Source organism: Myiozetetes cayanensis, unplaced genomic scaffold, assembly GCF_022539395.1.
Source record: "Myiozetetes cayanensis isolate MyiCay16 unplaced genomic scaffold, myiCay2020 scf6-25, whole genome shotgun sequence".
Classification (NCBI taxonomy): Eukaryota; Metazoa; Chordata; class Aves; order Passeriformes; family Tyrannidae; genus Myiozetetes; species Myiozetetes cayanensis.
Genome location: NW_026087853.1, coordinates 54,728,884 through 54,741,002, shown reverse-complemented (window position 1 = coordinate 54,741,002; position 12,119 = coordinate 54,728,884). Strand labels below are relative to the sequence as shown.

At 51.6% G+C, this 12,119-nt stretch overlaps 1 protein-coding gene across 6 annotated transcripts in view; it reads right to left on the bottom strand.

Annotated features, from left to right (window-relative positions):
• The window catches only part of PLCB2 (phospholipase C beta 2), a 43,734-nt gene that overhangs the window by 21,608 nt on the left and 10,007 nt on the right, over positions 1-12,119 (bottom strand). For 3 of the 6 annotated variants that reach the window (XM_050335554.1, XM_050335556.1, XM_050335555.1), the window contains 5 exons: positions 9,578-9,655; positions 8,011-8,079; positions 1,035-1,175; positions 280-359; positions 3-56 (listed from right to left, as the gene is read on the bottom strand). In XM_050335554.1, the coding sequence (XP_050191511.1) occupies positions 3-56; positions 280-359; positions 1,035-1,175; positions 8,011-8,079; positions 9,578-9,655 (422 nt within the window). Of the gene's footprint in view, positions 1-2; positions 57-279; positions 360-1,034; positions 1,176-8,010; positions 8,080-9,577; positions 9,656-10,854; positions 10,916-11,913; positions 11,936-12,119 lie in introns of those variants that run through there. The other 3 variants (XM_050335558.1, XM_050335557.1, XM_050335559.1) reach the window with 3 other exon arrangements.

Here is a 12,119-nt window from a genome sequence, read left to right as displayed (position 1 = left end):
ACTTCCTGACAGGAATCTTCCCCTCTGCATTCAGCTGCATCTTCAGCTTCACCAGGCTGTGGAAAAAAAGGCCAAACAAGATTATGAAAATGCACTTGTGCAGCCTTGGAAATCCTATTAAGTAAGGAGAGAGGAAAAATATATTATTGGTAAAAAAAAATCTACCATTGAACTGAAAATCAGGGTCCTGCAGAACCCTAACTTGGCCTGAGCCAGGCCTTGGTCTGGAGGCTGCTAAGAAGCCTTTTTTCCCAGTACAGGCAGGAATGTTTCACTCACATTTTCTCCAGGAAGGTGTAGCGGGAGGCGTTGTACGTGAGGGGATTGCGCACGATGGCCAGGATGTCGTCAGCCCAGCTCTGCAACACACACAGGGCACAGGCACTGTGGGACGGCCCTGGGGCACTCACAGCAAACATGCAAAGGGCACAGCATCCCAGAATGCTCTGGGTTGGAAGAGACCTTACAGCTCATCCAGTACCACCCCCTGCCATGGGCAGGGACACCTTCCACTAGCCCAGGTTGCTCCAGCCTGGCCTTGGACACTTCCAGGGATGGAGTAGCCACAGCTTCTCTGGGCAACCTGTGCCAGGGCCTCCCCACCCTCACAGGGAAGAATTTCCTCCCACATCCACTCTAAATCTACTTGTTCCAGTTTAGAACCATTACCCCTTGTCCTGTCCAATACTGCTGGGCTCCAAATCCCAACATCTGTGCCCTGGGCTTGGCTCTATCACCCTCCTCCTGCCTACAGACACCAGCAGCTGAAACTTTGCCACTTCTCAGCTCCTGTTCATCCTTACAAAACACAGGAAGGACAACAATGACTCACTAAATACCTTCTACTGGTCCTACTCCATGCAGGGTAGAAGTCTGTAGAACTACAGAGGATCCACACCTGACAAACAGACCTGCTTGTTTATAACCTTGCCAGTAGCACTGACAGGGCTCAGGGTCCTCTCCTTTCCTGCTCCCCACTGAATACCCCAACCCTTAGTGGTTCCCAGTGCTCCCATGCCCTCAGGATCCAGTACCTTGCCGACATTCTCCTTGTAGGACACGAAGTTATGGAAAGTGAGGTCAACCATGTCAGGGCCAGACACAATGGTCAGGGTCTTCAGCAGGAAAGTGCTGTGAGGGTAATCCAGGTTAAAAACCTCTCGGAGCTTCTGGCACTGCCAAAGAAACACAACAGAGGGGGATGAGGGGAGAAGAAGGGAAAACTGCACCCAAAAATCAGGCCCCAATCCAACCATCGACCCAAATCCACAGCAAGCTCCTCAAGGGTTGCAAAATTGCTTAATGCAATCTTCCTTTCGTCTTTATTCTGGAGCCTGCATTACCTGGGACAAGCCCTTGTGGCAAACACCACACACAGTTTTAGTCTGAAAGAGGCTCAGTTGGAGACTGCCCTTAAAGAAATTCCTTCTGGAACTCTGGGTTGGACTTGCAGACAAGCAGAGGAGGGTTTGGCCTGCTCACACAGAGGTGTGTAACAGGGTGATTTTGTCAAAACACACACTAGGAGAGTTTTTTTAATTAGTGTGACACCTTTACCTGGAACCTCCCTCCACAAGAAAGATCACTTTTGGGACCCCAGTTACTCCCTCCAAGCCCCATTTTCTGCTGTTGTCAGTTGTTAACAGTGGTTTTTTTCCATGGCAATTCCAGTATCCTACAGCAATGGCTCACCAGGGATTTGTTTTGTTAAGTATAAGGCTCATCCGATTAGTGGTACTTGGATTTCAGCACCATATCAAAGTATTTATAGAATCCTTTAAATTATTCAGCATTTTCTGCATTCCTACGTGAGGTGCTGCTAAGCCAAGATATCCCAGAGTTCTACTGCTGATGCTGTTTATAATGGGAAGACAAAATTCCCGCTCCTCCAGGAAAGCACAGCAATTCCTTATCTGAAAGGCAGGCTAAAGCCCTGTCCAAGCAAAAAGGGCACTGTCAGAGCACCCACTCCTTCAGAAACAGGGTAAAATCCACAATCTGGGGCTCTCAGAGCAGGTCAGACGGGGAAGTTAAATTGGAGCTGGAGTGTGAGCTCAGCTTCAGGCACCACGTGTCTGCACCACGTCACACACAGAGCTGCAGACATCTTATAAGGAACTGCTGATTTTTTCCACTGCAATTTTCCAAATTTCTGGAGCATTTGCAATTCTGACACATCTGTAGCCAACAGGCATCTTTAGGAAAAATGGGATGGGCTGGACTGTAAATCAGGGTCACCTGACTGCTGTCTCTCCCTTTGGAAAAGCACCTCTCCAAGGGAGTAACTCTGAAACCTGCTTAATCCCAGAGCATTTGGAGGGAGACAAGGGGGAGCACTCACCCACCAGAAAATGTGCCTATTTTCTGCTAGGGAATTTCTCCAGTGGCTCATTCTTGCCTCGTGAGCCCTTTTCCTTGGCAGAGCCGAGCACCACCCACACACCCCCATCTCCTGCTCGTGGCAACTCCTCCATGGAGCTCTGCTTTTCAGCAGAGGGTTGGGGTTTTAACTCCAAATTAACTTCATCCTGCAAAGCCAGCTGTGTTTGCTCACTCCAGGGCCGCACAGGAGATGGGGCCCAGACAATGGAGAACTTGTGGTTGTGCTGAACTCATTTCCTGTATTTGTTACCCGGGGCTCCTCCCAGCCCTTCCTTCTCCACAGGCTGCTCCTCTGCAGACACTTTGTCACCTGGTTCTCCAGACCCTCCTGCCTAGCCAGGCCCCAGCAGGACAAGTGCTGCACCAGAGCTTTTGCCCTCATCCAGGCAGGGATGTATCCAGCACCCAATGGAGATGGGGAGAGAGCACCAGAGACCGTGTCCAGGAGCTCCACAACCTGCACTGCTTTAGCACCTTGTGCTGCAGCTTCACTCCACAATTACTCAGAGTCACTTTGCAGATGGCCATAAGGAAAAATAGGAATCACTGCATGAAAAGCAGGATAAGGATATTAGCCATGCAAATCAGAAGGGAAACACACTCAGCAAATCCACTTAAAAAAACCCAAACAAGCAGAAAACAACCCATCAGCAAAGCTGAAACAGAGCTCCCATTTCACATCCCACCCTCCTGATTTCCCTAAAACCCTCGGCTGTACAGAGCAGAACCATAGTCCAGAGAAAATCAAATTCTCATGCAAATATAAACAAAGAGCCAGATGCCTAGAAGGGGACAGAGCCGAGTGCCAGTGGGACCTGCCACAGCTACACACACGTGTCACTGCACCCTCAAAGTCCTGTGGCTCTTGGGGACAGGATAGCAAATCTTCTGTTTTGGAGAAGAAAGGTCTTGTTTGGTTGCCAGAAGGGGAAAAGGGAGCACTGAGGAACTTCCAAACCTCTGACTCTGGAGGTACCACTGCTGTCCCCCGAGCTGGAGGCGATGGCTGGGAGTGGGGAGTGCCGGCCTGTCCCTGTGCCAACCAGCTCAGGGACACAGGCAGCCCAAAATCCACAGGGAAGCACTCCCACCTCTCAGTGTCTTATCTAAAGGAACTGGAGAACACAGCAGCACACAGATTCACAGGCACAAAATCAGCCGTGGGGTTCTGGAACCCAACAGGGACACACTGCCAGGGACGGGGGAGTCGGTGCGTCCTCGGGAACTCCCGGCCCCGTGCCCCGGAGCTCTTGCTGTGACACGATGGAGGAGGCAGCAGGAGGGCCCAGCAAGGTTCTTGCTCTCTTTCCCTGCTCAGCTCCTGCTCCCCCATCTATAATTCCTGTGCCAGCCACCGGCTTGGACCTTGCACACACACAGATCAGTGTCTCTGTATGGCTCCGTGGGATTGTCCTCCACTTGGAGGGCTGGAATGAGACTTGGTTTAGCTCCATCCTGGGCTCACACACATTGCTGAATCCCAGTCCCAGAGCTGCCCCATCCTCTGTGCTGCAGCAGAATCACTGACCACCCACAGTGTTTACAGCCCGTGGCTCACAGCCCACGGCTCAGCTCCGAGGGCGCTGTTGCTGCTCCTGGTGGTCCCTAAACATTCCCACTCGCTCCTCCTTTATCATCTCAAAACATGGGGTGTGACATCCCTCGGTATCATTTTCTCCCTGCACATGTTCAGTTCATCTCTGGGTTCAACACCACCAGAATGTGGATGGAGGATGGAGCTGGTTCATCCTCACGACAGTCAGAAAGAACAACTTCTGTTCTTATGAGAACTATGCCTGTCTCAAAGCCAACGCCTCCCAAAACATCTAAACAAACCCCAAGGAGAAGCCAACAGCACAGCAGTCTGGCCTAAAACATCCTGGATTTTGGCCTGAATTATTATTACGTTCTCTGTCAGCGCTCTGGGGTCTTGGTGCCTCCAAAACCCACCCGAAATGGAGGAGCCCTTGTTGTCCCTCGTTACCAAAAGGCAAACACAGACCTGAGTGTAAATAACACCCGACTGTGTCAGTGCTGAGCTGCTCTCCATCTTGTCTCCTGGTTCTTCAAAGGCCCTGCTCACTCTTATCTCCAGTGCTCTTGAACACACGCCAAGGTTTGTTCTGCCCTGTCTCTCAAGAGAAACTTTCTGTGAAGGAAAACCACGGAGCAGCTCCGGGAGGAGCTCACACAGTGGGGAGCAGGAGAACCCTGGCAGGCTGGGAGGGCAAGAGAGCAGCATTCCCACTGGGAGGGGGCTCCTCCTGCTGCCAGCCCACAGTGACTCCCTTTCCATGCCACACTTTCCACGCTCCCCAGGCTCCGGGGTGGGGCCCGGCTGTGACCTGGGAGGGAGCGGGGCCCTTCTCAAGTGGTTTTCCGCGGGGGCGCTTTGGTGTCGCTCCTCTTGCTGTGTGTGGAGGTCACAAAGGAAAACCCCAAACCTCCTGCTCAGCAGTGGTGGGAAAGTGCTACTGAAAGCAGGGAGCTCCCCACATCCCCAGGGAGTCCCACTCCCAGGGAGACTCACATCACTGCTGTGGGGCTGGAGAGCTCAGGGCATGTTCCATCCTCAAGCCACAGCCTAAACCTGCACAGCCCCTTGCCGAGGAAAGCAGGGGCACTTTCCTTCCTCTGAAATTCCCTCAGTCACAGTCCAGGAGGAAAACCAGGCCACAAGCTTTTCCTCACAGCAGCTGTGGATTTACTATGGAATCACTTACAGGGAAGGGGAAAGGATGCTCCATTTGCTACTGTTGCTACCCAGAGCTCTTCCTGCAGCTGTGATCCTGTTCTCCTTGTCCTAAGTAAGATCCATCAGCTCTTTCTCCTCCACTTTCAGCCAGTGAAACAACTGTCTGTATGAATCCAGCAGTTCTACCCCAAAACCATTCCAAGCCTCCACAGTGCTCCACACAGCACCGTGTCCACTCTTTCACCCCAAACCAAACTTTGTTTTGTCACACCATGTTTATACCCTCTATAATGACACCCCAGCCAGAGCTGCCCCACCTGGAGGGTGTGGTGGTTCCTGGGAAGACATTTTCCCTGCTTTCTGCATTCCTTTGTGAAACTGTGCTCTGGGGAAAGGCAGCTGAACACACCCCCGAGGGCTCTGAGCCAGAAGCATCATGGACAGCACAGCCACGTGTAAATAAGAGTTTTCCAGGCCTGGATGGCACATGCCTCCCACCACTCTGGTTCAACAACTCTTTCAGTGCCCACACAGGACCTCCCAGCATCCCCTAAGGGAAAGGTTGTCAGCAAATGCATCACTTCTGCCTGCTGACAATACTTAATAAATCCCTTGGTGCTTGACCTTTGCTTCCTTGTTCATCAAAAAAGAGCTGTAGACAATTCCCAGGCTGTAAAATAACATCCCTGGCCTATTACAAGGGCTGGAACACGGCAGCTCCCCCGTCAGACCCGGATCCAGGGCCTGAGGAATGCACAGCTACAGGGAGAACACACTGACACCTCCCTGGCACATCCCTGCAGCTCCCAGCAAGCTGGGCTTCAGCAGCTTCCCAAGCCAGAGGCACCAGCTCACATCCAATAACCCCCAAGGGCATTCCTTTCTCATCCCGACTTTCTGCACTCACAGAGGTTTCCAGGGCTGGGGCAGGAAGCATCCCATGGCACCTCCTGCTTGTGCCTCACCTGCCTCTGGAACACTCCACTCGATGTGGACTCTGACACTGGAAGAAACCCTGAGGAACTGCTTCAAACCCCGAGTGAGTGCTTTGTGCTCACCTCCTCCATTCAACTCCTGGTTTTCCAGCACTCACAACCCTCCTCCACATCCCCCTCATCTTTTCCCTTCTGCCAGACTACAGTTCCTCCTACTCACATGCTCTTCCCACAGCAGCCATTTGGCTCCTTTATTAATCCCACTGCTCTTCCCTGCCTTTTCCAGCTCTTGCCTTGTTCTAAGACACTAGAATAGCACAGAAATAGGGGTGCACTGGGGGTGCACACGGCAGCAGGATTTCCTAATTATTTCCTTATCATTCCCAACGTACAATTTACTTTCTCGGCGCGGTCCTGCTGAACAGTGTTGATATCGTAGCACACACCCACGGAGTGTCTGAGTACCAACAGCCACCCCAGGGCCTGTTCTTGCTGAAGGATGAGGGACTTTTCTCTGTCTGCACTGCCTGATTTTTATCTGTCTGAATGTTATCACTCACCAGATCATCCAGTCAATCAGCAATTCAAGGTCTTCCTACAAATCAGCATCATTTTATTACCCCAAATAACTCGGTCCCATTGGCAAACTCTCTCTTCTCCTGGCAGCCTCCAATTAGTCTTCCTTAACTAATTGCTAAAATCTAGGACATTTTTCTCCTGCCTGTTGCCACCAGGACATCCACCCACGGCCTCAATACTTCCACCAGCAATTTATCACCTTTATCAAAGCCCAGTTCATTTTGTAAACATGTCATTCCTCAAAGTTTACTATCCCAGAAAATACTGTCTCATACCTCTCCTTTAAGTTGGCCTTTTCCTTAGGGATCTTGTCCGGAGTGTGGTACCAACTCTACCAGCCCCAAATATTTTATCCTCTCAAATGAAAAAACAACATCCAGAGAGCTTTTTTTCGAACACTATTCCCACAGAACAAGTTGCAGACAAAGTTTTAGGTGTGTTGAAAACTCAAATATGTTCCATTCGAGTGAATTTCCAAGGAGAAACCCAGTTCCTCAGAAGGACTTATGACTTGTAGGGACAGGGGTGCTGTTCTTGAGCTCTGCTGTGCCTTTAGCACCCACCTGACATGGTGTTTAGAGAAACACTGGTCTCAGGGAGCTCTGGACAGGCCTTTTCAGAGCAGATTGAGAAAACAGCTGCAGGGCTTGTGCAAAAGGCTCAGCAGATATTGCAAAACCTTCTGCCTTAGACAGTCACCTGCATCACCACGGGAGCCACCAGCTCTACTCCTTTGGGTGCTTTCCACCTTCACTGTAGTTTTCTGCTTGCCTTTCCATACATGGAAAAGTTAAAAACAAACCAAAAAACAGTCCCAGGCAAAAAGTCCTAGCAAGGACAACGTTGCTGCAGGAAGCTTAAATTACAGCTGAGAGCAAGAGCAAAGCCCTGATCATGTGCTTCCCTTCATGTGCCACCCTGCAAGCAGACAGTGGCAAACTATAGGGGGGGAAAAACAAAAGAAAGAAACTAGTTTTTCTGAAAGTGCATTTTCTTCCCTTTAAAGGGAAAAACCCCAGCACACAGGGCTGGAAGCTCGCTGTAACTCCAGGTTTGGGGGTGCCCTGACCCAGCCTGTGCATCCTTGCACAAGAGCAGCTCCAGTGACTCAGTGCAGGAGCATCACAGTCTCCAGCAGGACTTTCCAGGGCAGCAGGGCACTTGGAAAGGCCATTGTTGATATTGCTTCCTACCATAGTCTGGAAGTGCCTCTTTTGGGTGCACAGAGGACCCCAGGGAGCTCAGGGACAGGAGTAAAGACGGCTTTTCTGTATTTACATAGTTGTGATGCAAGGAGGTAAGAAACCCTCCACTTCTTCCACCAGCAATCCAGGACAAGCTGCCTGAGCTTCCACCAAAGCCCCAGGCAGCCCTGTCTTTGCCACAGGAACATCAGGTAGAAAGAAGCTGCGGACTCACCTTGGGGATTTTGGCAAACCGCCCCACTCGGGTGTCTCGGATGCTGGTGATATCCAGAATTTCCATTTCCTACAAGACAACAACGACAAGGAAGATGAGGAAGGGCAATGGAGAAGGAAAGCACTCCATCACAGTGCCCCCAGAAGTTACAAGGCAGGTCTCAGCCAGTGCTTTTCCCTGCAGAAGAGCTGTCCCAGCAGGACCAAGGCAGGGAGGGAAGCAATTCCCATGGAAGACACTCCACAGCCTTCCCCAGGCAGCCCCTCCACATCCCCACTACTGGCTTGTTGTCATGTTCTTGTTTGTTCTTTTAACATCCAACCTGGATTTCCTTCCTCTGTTACTAATTTTTCCTCTCGCTGTGGGTCTGGAGAACAAATTATACTTGTTGCAGCAGATAATATTATTTTCCAAGATCCCAACATGGGACAATGTGGATACCATGTCTTCTGGCTGTATCCCCATTTTATTGTTCAGCAGGACAGGAATTTTACTCCTAATCCCACTCCTTTCTGAATCCCTAGTGCAAAAGCAGTTCACTTGACTTTAGGAGTTAATCAAAAGCATTTTCCAGGAATGTGAGACACCCCCCTCAGTCTGGGTTTCCTCGTGGCAGCTTTCTCCCGTTCCCCCAGCCCCCTTCCCAGGCATCCCAGTGAGGTATCTCCCCTTCCATGGTGACAGCAGCTCCCTCACTTTGTGTGCTCCACTTCTTCCTGCTGGAACCCTTACAGTAGAAATTCTACTGCCTGGAGCAGACCTTGAAAGGGGGATGGGGGTGACAGAGACACCTGGAGGGGTGTGACAGTGCCCAGCCCTGTGACACTGCTCTGCAGGACACGGCTGTGGCACTGCCTGGCCCAGCTGGCACTGGGTACCATCTCCTGGAAAGACAGAGCTCCCCCAAAGCCCTCAGGTCCCCGGCCAGGGCCTGTGCAGGACGGGCTCTGCCTCTGCCTCATCATGTAGGTCAGGGGGAGGAAGTGGAGCTGAACCACAGCCCTGCTCTGGAAAGCAGAAGTGAGCCCAGCCTTCCACCTCTCTCAGCCAGAGCTCCCCACCACTCACTGCTACTCCCGACTGAGGAACTGAACTCTCCCCTGGCTGTGCTGCCTCTCCCTCCCCTGCAGCAGCTGCAGCCCCTGCTCTGCTCCAGGGTGAGGACACGGCACCCTGGGCACACCCTGCCCTCCAGACTCTGTGTGGGCACGACAGCACTACGGTCACTGCTCTGGTCTTTTGAATTAAAATGTCTAAAACCCCAGTTAGTCAGTTAATGGGCCACTGTCCAGGCTGGGAGAACCCTCTGGGTGACAGGGATATCAACATGACTGTTCTCCATGACAGGCAGGGAAAGGCCACGCTCACAGCTTCACCTCCTGCTCTGCCCTGGCACTGGGAAGACAAACCTGCCACGGAATAACTCCCACCCTGTGAAGTGTTCCTGCTGAGAGGAATGGCTGTGGCAGTTTGTTCCTGAGTACAGGCCTCAGCACCTGTGGTGTGTTCATCTCACACAGACCTGTTGGGCTGTTTGGAGCCCAAGGGGTGCAGTGTCAGAGCTCACCTTGTTCTGATAGGTCCAGTACACGTAAAAGCCCTTCGGATCCACTCGGAGAATCACGGGAGAAGCACTTGCTGTTTCCTGATCAAAAAAACACAAAAAGAAAGTTGGTACCTCAGCTGAATTGGAGAACCCACCATGGAATACCAGGTTCCCAGTGCAAACACAGCCCCACAGACTGGCTGTGCACACACAGGGGAAGAAGCAGCTGTGGAGACCCCCACAAGATAAGATCCATTCCCATCTCCTGTGCAAGCTAAGAGAAGAATCAGTGTGAGCTCTCTGGAGACAGGGATGAGGACTCCTGGTGCCTCTGTGTGTCCCAGCCCCTCCACTCGCTCATTGTAGAAGACTCCTCACTGTACTTGCCCTCTGGTACCACACAAGACAGGATCATAAGGCCTATCAGCCATTTCTGGGAAGGCTCCAAACTCAATTCAGGAAGCTGAAACACCCAGCTGCTGAGCTGAAACCAGTAATGAAATGTGGACATTGCACTTGTCCCTTGGGTTTGTCACTTTGTCACTGAACTCATTCTTCACCCTAGAGTGTATCTGTATTTCCAGGGACCTCCAGTTCCAGATCCGACATCTTTGTTATGGTGAGCTCATTGCACAGCACATCATCTGTGCTCCTTTTACTCCCTGTTGTTGTTCTCCTGCTCTTCCAGGGACAGCATCGAGCTGCCCAGCACCACGTCCGTGCTCCCAGAGCTCCTGGCTGGCTCCCTGCACACGTGGCCACGAGCCATGAGGAGCAGCACAGGCACTGTGGTCCTCCCCAGAGCATTGTGCCAGGTTCTAGATTAGCCTTATCTCCCATGAAGCAGCACTGAAGGTCAGCTGAGGCTGCAGGGGGGCTGTGACAGTCGGGCTCCTGAGCTACTACAAGGGCTAAGAGTCAGCACAGAGCAAACCCACACCCATCTGCCCCACTTAAGAGGTCACCCACTACTCTGTGCCCTCTCTGGATTCTGAAAGGGTTCCCAAGCTGGTTCTTGAACTAAACTACTGTCCATGTCCTCTTCAGCCCGCTTGGCATTTGCTGGGTGCTACCCAACCCCAAGGTGTTACAGGAACTGTGGGCCAGGTCAGAACAGCTCTGCTGCCCTCTCCTCCAGACAATGCCTTATAAAAGCTGGACAAGGTGAGGGCTCTGTAGAAACAGTGTGGGTTTGCTTTTTTTTTTTTTTTTGCTGGAAGACCCCAGTCTAGTCCCAAACTGTCCAGAGTGATGTAAGAGCCCAATATGATCTGCCTTCATTCCTGTGCCTCACTTACTGTGGAAGGAGTTCCAAACTGTTGCTGACAGCATGGCCAGGTCAATTCAAAGACAGACAGACAACCAGCACTCAGGGGTTCTAAAGCACAGCAATCCTGCAGCCTGGAGCTCTCCCCATCATCCTCTGCAGCCTGCTCTCACCCTGGATTGGGAAAGCTCAATGAGATGGAGCAACGTGACCAGAACGGCCCACTTAAGGAGAAGCCTTTGTTATTGGTGGAGACCAAGCCTCCAAACCACTTAGCTGAGGCAACAATTTAGGAATGTTTACAAATTTGTAAACCTTAAGGAAAGATCCAGGCAGGAATTAAAGCTCATGAACTCCAATGGTTACAGCAGCAAATAAACACTTGGTGGGTCTTGGAAGCCCAACTTGACCCACCTTAGGTTTCAAGGGAGCCTATCCCAGAAATTCCCAGTGAAGTACTTAACAGCTTCAAGTTTTTGAGAGAGTGGTCTCCAAGGACAGAGCACAAAGTCAGCAGCAACTTTAAAGAACTTTGGCTACTGTCATTCTCAGAAACCAGATCTCTGTTCAATTTCCAAGAAGCCCCAAGTGCACCCTGCAGGCAGTGGGCCCACGGGAAGGAGGGGGCAGGCTGCACTTTCCACTGTACTCTGGTGTCATCCTCCCATTTATGTACTGCTGGTGGAGTAACTGGCAATGATATTCTAACCTGTATTCCTCAGCACCCACCCCCTCTGTCAGCTGCACAGCACATTGCCCTCTCATTTCGTGGTGCCCTGGACCACCTGCTGCTGCTGCACAGAAGTGATCTACCCCCCCACGCTGCCTTGGGACTTCAAACTCTGTTCCAGCTTCACACCCACCAAAGCACTAATCCCTCCTGCACTGCTGCTGGAGGCTTCTTCTAATCATCTCATTCGCAACACATCAACAACCATGTCCCCAGATCCTGGTGAATAACCACAACCTGGTTATTCTGGTTTTCTCCCATCTGTGCTCAACAGCAGACAATCCACCTCCTGCTCAGGTGTGTGGGTACTGGGCTGAACACTCCTTTGCCTCCTTACAAAAAGAGGGGGGGAAACGTTACCTTCAAATTAACTTGTGCTCCTCACATTCTTCCCCTCACACAGAAGGGCGGGACTGCAAACCAGCTGTTTTGAAGGTAAGAAGGACACAGAGCTGGAAAGAGCAGCAGCTTCCTGCAGCACCCCAGAGGCTCCAGCCCTGTCATAGCACAGGCCCTCTGCCACTGTGCACTTGGGAATTCCCAGAGCCCGGAGCAGGGCAGGCGTG